The sequence below is a fragment of the Ammodytes marinus genome, assembly GCF_949987685.1.
Source record: "Ammodytes marinus genome assembly, chromosome: 18".
Taxonomy (NCBI): Eukaryota; Metazoa; Chordata; class Actinopteri; order Uranoscopiformes; family Ammodytidae; genus Ammodytes; species Ammodytes marinus.
Window position 1 is genome coordinate 10,978,499 of NC_137222.1, and position 10,522 is coordinate 10,989,020.

The 10,522-nt window shown below is 40.1% G+C and overlaps 1 protein-coding gene across 1 annotated transcript; it reads left to right on the top strand.

The window, feature by feature from the left end:
- Positions 1-1,737: 1,737 nt before the first annotated feature.
- Positions 1,738-9,009, top strand: mtfp1 (mitochondrial fission process 1). The gene is made up of 4 exons (XM_080046478.1): positions 1,738-1,857; positions 4,974-5,101; positions 6,115-6,347; positions 6,866-9,009. The coding sequence occupies exons 1-4, from the start codon at positions 1,788-1,790 to the stop codon at positions 6,933-6,935; spliced, it is 501 nt and encodes a 166-aa protein (XP_079902604.1). The 5' UTR covers positions 1,738-1,787; the 3' UTR covers positions 6,936-9,009.
- Positions 9,010-10,522: the final 1,513 nt, after the last annotated feature.

Genomic DNA, 10,522 nt, shown 5'->3' on the forward strand with positions numbered 1-10,522 from the left:
GCTGACGGCGGCCATGGTATGTCAAAACTCATCCCACTATGCCGCCCACCTCCTTCCCATTGCTTCGCCTGAGTTTGCAGGTCCCAGCGCCATTGGTCGGTATGATTGTCAATCACAATGCAGGATTTTCATTGGGTGTGCTGTGCTATCGTTTTAGATACTGTGAAATGTATCAATTTTTTTTTTCATTTGACAAAAATCTTACTGTAGGCTAATAGAGCTGTAAATTTAATATTTTATGACATTGATTATCGTATTCTTAATGGTAATCCAGCTATTGTTTTGGAAACCCATAACTCACATACATTTCATGATTGCAACATATTTTTAGCCTAGGCTATTTTGTCTACTACAGCATATATTTTAATAATTTATCTGCCAAACTTTTGTTGAATCATATACTTTTTAAATAGCCTACAACATTTGCTGTGATATTGTCATCATGCCTGTATTGATAAAAGGAAACACATTGTTTTTGTACCTTTGAGGGGCCACCTTCTTTTTCCATCCTTTAATATTCAAAATTTCCCAACAAATCTATTGTCTTTTTGCTCCTGACAGCTGATCACTATGTTACTGTATATGTAGGCTATGTGAAACAGCAGATGTAGTAGGCTTTCGTCATGGAAGGATAATGACAATATTAAGAATGCAAATGGTCCTTTGGTTGAGATATCTATCTTCTTGCTGTGTTTCTGTCGCTGCAGTCCGTTCTCTAAAATAAATTAATGTGCCTCTAAAAGCATCAGACTCTTCCTTCCCCACACCATCTTTATACGGTGCCTTTCTGTGACCTGTCCTTCAGCTGAAGGTTGTGTGGGCTAAAAGTTGACAAATATGCGCCCAGATGAACCCCTGCTACTCCGTCACACTTTGCATTATCTGTATTACCCATAAAGTATGAGCACACTCAGTAATAGGCTACAGATAGCAGCTTCATTAAGAAACTGATCAGTGTTCCAGCATGCTCGAAAAACTACCCCATGCACCATTTGCTGTGTATCAGTTAATCTTTTATTTGATTCAACACAATGTAATTTACGTGTATGCATCATGAAGTCAAGCATGGCATGGCCTCAACAAAGAGGCACAAAATGCAGTGTATACTGCACAAAGGATACCTGAGGCCCTGGGGGGCAGCAGGGCTAAATGTTTTCACACAAACCTATAGGCAGAGACACTCATGAGTTAATTACATTAATCATCATAAATACAAAAACAATAAAATATGCCTATAGCCTATGCTTTCACTTCTTCTCATCCTTCATCAAAGGATAATTTAAACCAATGATATTAAAAGAGAAAAACTATCCAAATCATTTGGACAGACTGAAAGTATTTCCCAAACTCAATTCTAAAACACTAAAACAATTGGGCGATGACCTAAACAAGATAACTTAGCTTTGTGGATGTAAAATGTACATAGATAATATTAAGTATCTGTGAAATTTAATTTCCTCGTAGAATAGGGCATCTAGTACAGTCTTCTTCATTTAAAAAAAAAATGGTGTTACAAATTATTATTTTTTTGTCAATTTCTACAAAACGTGTGAGAACGGTATAAATATAGCCTTGTGTCCAATTTTACAATGTAGCCAAACTTGTTGGGAGCCGTTTTGCATCTGCCTCCCCCGCACGTGGGGACGGTTTGTGCAGCCAGTGGGGTGCTGCGGTTGGTTCAGTTCACGCCCCCTCCCTCCTTCCCCCCCACCTCTCTCTCCCTTTCCCTCTGACTCACTACTTGCATTCCATGCTTGCATTAGGTGATGGAGTAAAGGAAGGAAGGCATGGATCCCATTGACGAGAAACCGAGCCAGACAGTCGACATTTATCGCGATACGTGGGTCCGCTTCCTAGGTACGTATGTGTTGTGTTTTCCATTTGGCGGTCGCTGTGTCCACATAACTCCCACAAAGACAGAGAAACACACCGGAGCCGTCATGACCCCGGATCTATGGGTGGTGTGCTAGCCAGTTAAAGGTTAGCATAGTCGGCTAACTACTGTCATAAATATCTATTAATAGCAAACTTGGCTGTCTAAGGACATTTTGTAACAACAGGACATAAAGGACGAAGCCTGGACTACTATACCGGCGTTTGGACGTGCTTCATTTCTATAACGCATTAAACGTTTTCTAACTGTTTCGGGCATTACTGTTGAGAGTTGTGTTGACTCAGTGAAGGCAGTTGTTAAGCAAGTTGAGACTGTGACTCACACAACTGCTAAGAAACCGCCCGTAGGCTTTTAGCAATGCTAGCTACAATAACATTAGTATTGTAGCTAGCAGTGCCTGTCTCCTATCGCTGTTCTCTTAATTGAAACACCAGGGTCGTTGCTATCACACAGGTAACACGATACCTACATGAGCTGTGGGCTGAGAAGGGCACGTTACAGTGGGAACGACTAAAAGCTGAAGGACATTCATACTGCAGCACTTCCCCTGGTGAACATGCACTAATCTCCTGCTGACTTGTGACAATGTAATGGCGTGTGGAAGGGATCAGTTTATCCACTTGATTAAATTATCTATTGGCCTAATCCTGCCCTGTGCAGAGATAAACATATATTTTCTATTGCCTCATCAGATATGCATCTTGTCTGATGAGGCTAGCTCTAGTCTACTATTGAGAAGCATGTAAACAAAAAAATTGAAATCGTTCTCTATATCTGTTTTATAGCCTAATATGTGTGTCACTTTGATCTGAATATGAGCCATGATTTTAGAGAAGTGGGCAAGCAGTGAAGCAACCTTTTTTTTAAGAAGGTAATTTAGTATTTCCTCTCATACTTGTCATTGTAGGACAGTAACAATCTGATATGTATTTTATGGTATGCTCTTCTTGCATATTTGTACGTCATGCCTCTGCGCTATAGGGATAGGAGCGATAGAAGATTTAATCGTAAATCGTTTAAATTACATTTTGCACAATTGCAGGTCTGGCAAAGATAATTTTTTACTTATATGGATAAAACTGTCATACGCCTAATAGTTATGCAACATAGACTGTACATGTATGTTGTGTTATTTTATTCAACTGTATATGGCAGGAAAATCAACAAACAAGTAACAACCCTTTGTAAAATGTTGATGTCCTAGCAGACATCAGCTGTCAGTCCTGAGGGGGTGTTCACTGCCCTTCGTGTTTGGGCACAGATAACATATTTGCTGACACACACATTCTTAACACCTGAACGTAATGTATTAGCGACCCTGCACCTGGATAATTGATGATAGATAACGTTAGTAGGGATTGATAGGATTGGCTGATGTCCTTGTGTGTGACCGTTTCTTTCATGGTGATGTAGTAGATCGAAGCCTGCGATACGGTCGGTTAGTTTATTATTTTTCTTCCTTTTTGTAGCTGCCGGTCATGGTTATTGGAAATCCCTGAACCTTACCTTTTATCACTCCTATGCCCTTCATGCCATGCCCTCGCCCTGCTTTCTCTTTCATTCCTTATCTCTTCTTCTCTTTCTGTCAACACAAACTCTTCACACCCCATGTCCTGCGTGACTCACAGGCAAATAGTGAATCATTAAAGGTAATGTACGTGAAGCTTATGCTCGTGGCTCAGATTTGGTTCCCAGCCTTTCTTATGCCCGGGCATCATGGCATGTTTTATTAGTAACTGAGGGTCTTCTTGCTGGAAGATAATCTTCTGTTGGCTCTCGTTGTTATCATGTTTTATTTTCCCAGTCCAGCTCTTACCACATTGCTTCTAAAGCATCCAGTAGTTACTTACTCTGCTGTCATTCTGGCTGTTACAGTGTTAAACCAAGCAGCCTAGAGCTGAGACCTAAGTCTATAAAGTTGCCTCTGTTTCTTTCTTTGCCTGGCCTTTTCCAAGCTGACATTTTGACTTGTCCTAGTAGGAGGGTTTACATTGTTTAAGCTGCAAAAACATAAATGGTTCATCATATTTGAATGGATATTTTTACTGTACAGATTTTAGGAAGTTTTTAATCTTCAACTCAGCTTCTAGTCCTTTTTCTCAAGTTCTTTAAAGAATTGTGAAACATTAACATAATGCTTATGTAGCCTGTTTTTATGAGATACATACATGTCCTTGATTAAGGTGCTGGGTTTGATTTGAATGGCAACTAATGTACTGTATATAATATACTCAAGCAGCACTTATTGCAGGTGTGTTTCGATGTGCAGCAATACCCCTTTTTCCTGACTGTCCTGAATATGTCCTTGTGGTGGTTCTAAGCAGTGCTGGGGTTGGAGCTCATACTCATTGTTGCTTATGGGTATGCAATGGGTGTTGCTCATGCCTAAACATGACGGACTACTACAAAAAGTTTTTCAGTTGAAAGGGTTTGGCTAATGGCTACTTGTGCTAAGAGACAATTGGGGAACAAACAGAACAAAAACTGTCATGTGATTTCCTCTCTCGCCGAAGCTGCGGAAGTGTGAATTTTCTCAAAGCGGAAAAAGGAAAAGCGCTTGAGTAATTACTGTAATAACCTGTCATCATAAAGGCAAAGATAATGCTTCCTGTGTGACTGGATGTCATTTTACCAGTGGTGTACATGTACTGTTGTGTCGAGACACAGGTGATTTCCCAATGAGAGATCGAGGATGTTAGAGCTATTAAACCCTTGTGAAATGGATGTTGTATAGTTTTCCCAAATGTTGCTTTCTCTATTTTAACTAACACAGTGTCAGAGATTAAGTTGAGGTTTATTAGCCTGTTGTTTCTTTCAGAATACTGGAATTTGAAGACAGAAGCTGCGGTTCCGAGCCCCATTTCTCGAACCGCACTTACCCGCATTTTCTTTATATATATAGTGTGTATATATATATATATATATATATATATATATATATATATATATATATATATACACACACTGTATATTATATTATTATATATAAGAAACCTGTTACCAATGTTGCTAACTAAGATTAGTATGCATTTAGAGGAAACCTAGAAGGTTAAAGTCATATTTGCATTTACACCCACAGGCTATGCCAATGAGGTCGGGGAGGCTTTTCGTGCTCTGGTGCCAGTGAGTTTTGTGTGGGGCACCTATGCTGTGGCCACTGCTTACGTCACTGCTGATGCCGTGGACAAAGGGAAGAAAGCAGCTGTGGTAAGATTTCCAAATGTTTATTCGTTATCTTCTTAATTAAACATATTGGTCAAATTTACATCATTATGTATTGAGAGAGGTGTATGAATGTTAGGTCGACATCCTCTTAGAGAAATGGTTCCCAACCCTACAAGGTATTACAAACTCGATTTATTGTTGACTTTTAAATACATGTAAACACGGTAGTGTGACTGAAATCGTACTAACTCGAATGTCTCAAAGTTGAGCTTATGTACTGATAGTCTAAAGGCCAGGACACACCGGCCCGATAATCGCCGTCGTAGAGTCGGGAGGGCTCGGAGACATGAATCTGTTTGGTGTGTGCCGTGAAATCGGTCGACGTTGATATCGTCGGGCTTCTTTTGGCGGCGGACAGTCTTTCAGTTGAAGCAATTTGATTTGTGGAGGGCTAGCGACTCAGTGAAGCCCGGAAGTGAGGCGGGTAGCACAAACAGCTAACAACAGTTAGCCATCGTTTTAATATGTTTGTTTGTTTCGTTCAGCGAGTACTCACATGCTTCAACCCTTGTTGACTGCTCGACACCATGCTCGACACTCTCTGCTAAAAATGGTGCTCTTTATGGTCCATAAATATAAATACGTATTTCTATCTATGTTTATGGTCTAGAGAGCCGTCCCATCATTTCCGGCTTCCGTATTTTTTCGGGCCACAATACAGATTAGCGCCGCCTGCTGTTATGGAGCCATTACGTCCAGCGCAAGCGCAGAGCGTACGGAAAGGCAACAGTCGGTTTGGTATGTTCTTTGCACTTTTTCGGCCGCGACGGGAAGACTGGAGCTCCCTGAATCGGCAGTCACCATTTTCGGGTAGTCGGACTGGTGTGTCCTGGCCTTAAGAAGATCGAATGGTTACTGGATCCCTAGAATAAAGAATAAAGAACACAGAAACTACAAGTTCGGTTCCAAATGAATACTAAATGATTCTATTAATTTGTATCAACCTGCTGTGACTGACTATACCCTCTTTATGAATCCTCCGTCTGTTCCTCCAGGCCCACGGGGACAACCCAGGGAAGACCACCCGGGTAGCAGTGGCGGTGGTGGACACGTTTGTGTGGCAGGCCCTGGCCTCCGTGATGATCCCGGGCTTCACCATTAACCGTGTGTGTGCCGGGTCTCTGTATTTGCTGGGCAGAACCACCAAGTGGCCTTTGCCCGTGCGCAAGTGGACTACCACAGCCATAGGCCTCTCCACTATCCCCTTCATCATCCATCCTATTGACAGGTTGGCCATTTGTGTTTCTGTGTGTACTGTATGTGGATTATGTAAGAATACCATTATGTAAGATTTGATTTCAAGGGTTGAGGCCGCTGCTCACACATGGTTAGCAGCAGTAGCTGCAGTGTGCTGTGTGTTATTTGGTAAAAATCTTAAAAGTTTTGAAGAAACAAACAAATTAAGTTTAGATTTTATAGTTTAGATTTTATACTCACACTCTCACCTTTCCTTCTCGTGTACTAATATAATAGGATGCTAGTCATACCACAAATAGCAATGACAGTCACATGGCTTAGTTATGGGACTACAGCGTACTAGTTACTAGGTGAATATTTTGGTCCCTCTCGCCTTTTTATTGCCACAACTGCTCTTGTTAGTGACAAAAAAAGAAAAGTGGCCCAAAATAAATACAGTAGCTGCCCTCTACAGGAGTTTTCATGGACCATCTCCATTATGAAATAGATTTACAAATGTTTTATTATGTGTCCAACGCCTCAATGTCTCCACTCTCTGTACCCATGTAGGTCAGTGGATTACCTGCTGGACTCCAGTCTTCGAAAGCTCTACCACAAGGAAGAAGAGAAGCACGAATAAGTAGCAGGACAGAGTGTGGACGGCCGGGCCAGTCGATGTAGACAGGGGCCGATTGTCCCCCGCTTTAAAGCACTAAAGAAATATGAAAAAGGATTTAATGGTGCAAGACTCAGATAGTCATAGATACACTCAATAAAATGTATTTTATTTCAGAATTATAGAATTTATATTGAAATCCTTCTTTGGGAAATGTCCCCTTTTAGGATCAATAACTTAAACAGCTCAGGGCAATCTGGATCGCAACATCAAAACTAATATTAAACAGGATTGTATCTGTATTACAACTATATAAATATTCCACTGGAACCAGTGAAATCCTGCTATTTCTTCAGCAGTTGTCATTTTCAACCACATTTAGTGGTACTGTAATGACAGGACAAAAAGCCAGTTTGCCACAATGTCCCTTTATTATTCATTACTTACTTACTTTAAATATGGTTTGTGACTTGTTTTATTTTGTGAAGACAAAGTTGTCTTGTTACTTGGAAAATATGTTTCAACGATTTCTCGTTTTGTTCTACCTTATTGTTGTTTCATGGGAGCATTTTATTTTTTACATCTATATTATTCTGAATGCTATAGTATGTGCTACATTTTAAACTAAGAATCATTGTAACATCAATAGTACTGTATTGAACCTCACAAGTAGTTGACTCATTTCTCACTGATATCTCAACTATTGGTCACCAGGTTTGGTGTCAGACAATGTAAAATGCTGTAACTTCTTCAGTCTAACATTTTGTGAAATACAACTTTAAGACATCTATGAATTATAAAACGGTTTCTCCGACATCAGGAGTCGGCTCCAGTAAATCCCAGATGGTATAAGTGTTTAGTATAAAATCAATGAGAACTGAAAAAATGTATTAGGCCATCAGGTTTTCCTCCTCGGTCCTGAAGAGTAGTCATTTTTTTCCATCTAGTCCACTTCACATTAATTTCCGAACATTTACGTTTAGTGTTAAACTTCTCAACTACTTGTGAAGGTGAGTGTTGTACCTATGCATAAAACGCTGTGCAAATTGTCTTAGAAAAATACAGATTCTTTATGTCTTTATTATCTGAGCAGCCAAGCAAAATACTGTATCTCAAGCTGAACTATGCAAAGGGAAACATGTTGTTGTGTAAAAAAAAAAAACTTATGTGGTTACATATGGTTGTGCAATAAGAAGGGAAATTTGATATAAAATGAAGCTTGAAATTTGGCTGAGCTGTCACAAAGAAAAAGAGGAGCATACTGTACGGGGAATTGTTTTCATTGCAGCAATAATGTCTGTTTTTTTGTCAAACCACATTCGCTTTGCAGTGAAGGATGTGGTTCACTTTTGTCATGCTGAAAGAAATGATTGTGAAAACACAGTGTGCACAAGTTGTCATGTTTTGACTTGCTCATGCTGAGTACTGATGCAATGATGTTTTCATTCACTTCCACTCTTTACCTCATGTGAGTGCACAGACCTCACATCACACAATTTGGCTTGTCATAGCAGGAAAAGCCTAGGTGTAAGTTACAACGTTTCAGAATTCTACACATGAATCCTTAGTGTGGATAGTAACATGGCCCGGGAACTGTGAGACTTAAAAGTTACACACCCAAAGTTGATTTTATTTATACCTGCTGTGACATGTCAAAAACACTGTTAAAAAGCATATTGGTGCGTCCCTAGTAGAAATCTATATATTCATTTTTAATTATAACATTTCAGATTGTACACAGAACTTCATTGTATTTGTATTGTTGCATACTGCAAATGAAAAAGGGCCAGGTTAACTTGACTTTTTTTGGCTGTGTTTCGGAAGTGGGGTTTATGAGTCACATTTTCAGCCTCAACTGAAAAAAAAAGAGTGTCAAACCTCAAACTTTGTTTCGTTTGCTGTTTACTTCACGAGGTGGAGATTTTTTTTATTTTATTTTTTTTCAAATGTGAAAGCAACTGTTGAATGCTGAAACTCCATCTGTGAACACAATGGACACCTCCATATTCAGCAGTCCTCCTTTTCTGTAACACACTTTGCAAACACTGGAGAAAAGAAAACAAGAACATCTCTAGTGAAATAAATTATGTAATGACGAGCATGTGTGTTTTTTTTTTCTTTCAAACAGCACAAACAACAGTAGCAACAAAAACAATGATCACCTGATTTATTAATAAATGTTGATACATTGCCACATCAACCACTTCTTGTGTGTAACACCTTTCTACAATGTGATTTGAAGTGGCAACAAAGCAACTTGATTCCACTTCCTATATAACGTCACTTTCAGAGGAACAAGGGGGTAATTCAGGTTAACCAATGAAACGGATGCACTCAAAAAGCACACCAGACCGATGATTTGAGAGCCCAATTGTAGTGATTTAGTCTTGATTGATTGAGTCACAAGGCCACATTTTGTCACAGCTGATGCCAATTCCAATTGATGAAGTGCCTACATAAAAGGCTATTGAAATCCAGGCTGTGGTAGAGCCTCTTCAGTCATGTTTGTTCCTTATATCGTGTTTTTGGCACTTTTGACCAAATCAGCCTGTCAGTCAGGTAAGGAGATTTTTATTTTTTTGAGGGATCCTGCTAAAAATACTGCACCTTTTCCCCCTGCCATTCTCATTCGCTACGCCTGTCATTTATAACATTTTACACACACAGGCATTCCTCGATACATCCAAGGCCAATGGATGACTGTTGACGACAACCCGCAATATGAAGGCACAGATGAACAATCACTACCGGCAGAGGACCGCATATGGGCAGCCGAGAACGCACCGGAAGTGGTTGAGGTGGTGAATACTGTGGAGGACCAGAAGTTGCAGACTACTCCAGAACCAAATGTCATGAAGGCACAACAAGGTGGGCTGGTGGTAACAGTGGTCTATCTGTGGGCCTAATCCAGAGCCTCATGCACGCAATGTGATCAGAAGTGTCTTATTTAAAAACTTGCCATTTCGAGACTACTTCCATTGAGTGTCTTTGCTTGTTTCCTCTTTTAGATTCAAATGCAGGCCAAGAAGAAAAATCGTCTGTGTGGAAAGTCGTCCTGGTAGCGGTGGTCCTGGTGGTGTCTGTGGTGGGATCTCTGAGCGTGGGCTACTACATGTGTGTCTGGAGAGGAGGCCGGATTCACTACCAGCCTCAGAAGGGCAATGATGCCTAAAAATAAAGTGAGCTTTTTGAAGAAACCGTTCTCGGCAAGTCTTATTTTGCATGTAAATGGGACTGTTAAACTAATAAACTACGTTCTTTCAAACTACAACTTGTTGTTTCACAAGTCTATCACAAAGACCTGGAGCAAGATGCTTTTAAGAGAAAGCATATCCAAAGGCGTGTGAGTGTTGGTTAATAATGCAACAGTTCTTTCCTTTCTTTGTATCTAGATTTGAAATGTCATGACAGCCAACTTCCCTGGTATACACTTATCCTGAAGCAATGACCCCTCTTCCTTTTTACTTTAGTCTTGTTGCTTCTTCAGGTGTGGCTTTCACTCATTGGTTTGGCCTGTATGCTACCTAGGGCAAAACAGGTAGGCTATTTGTTGGTTTGGACATAAATGGGAATGCCAGTAAACGATGTAGGCTACAATGACTGTCACAAAG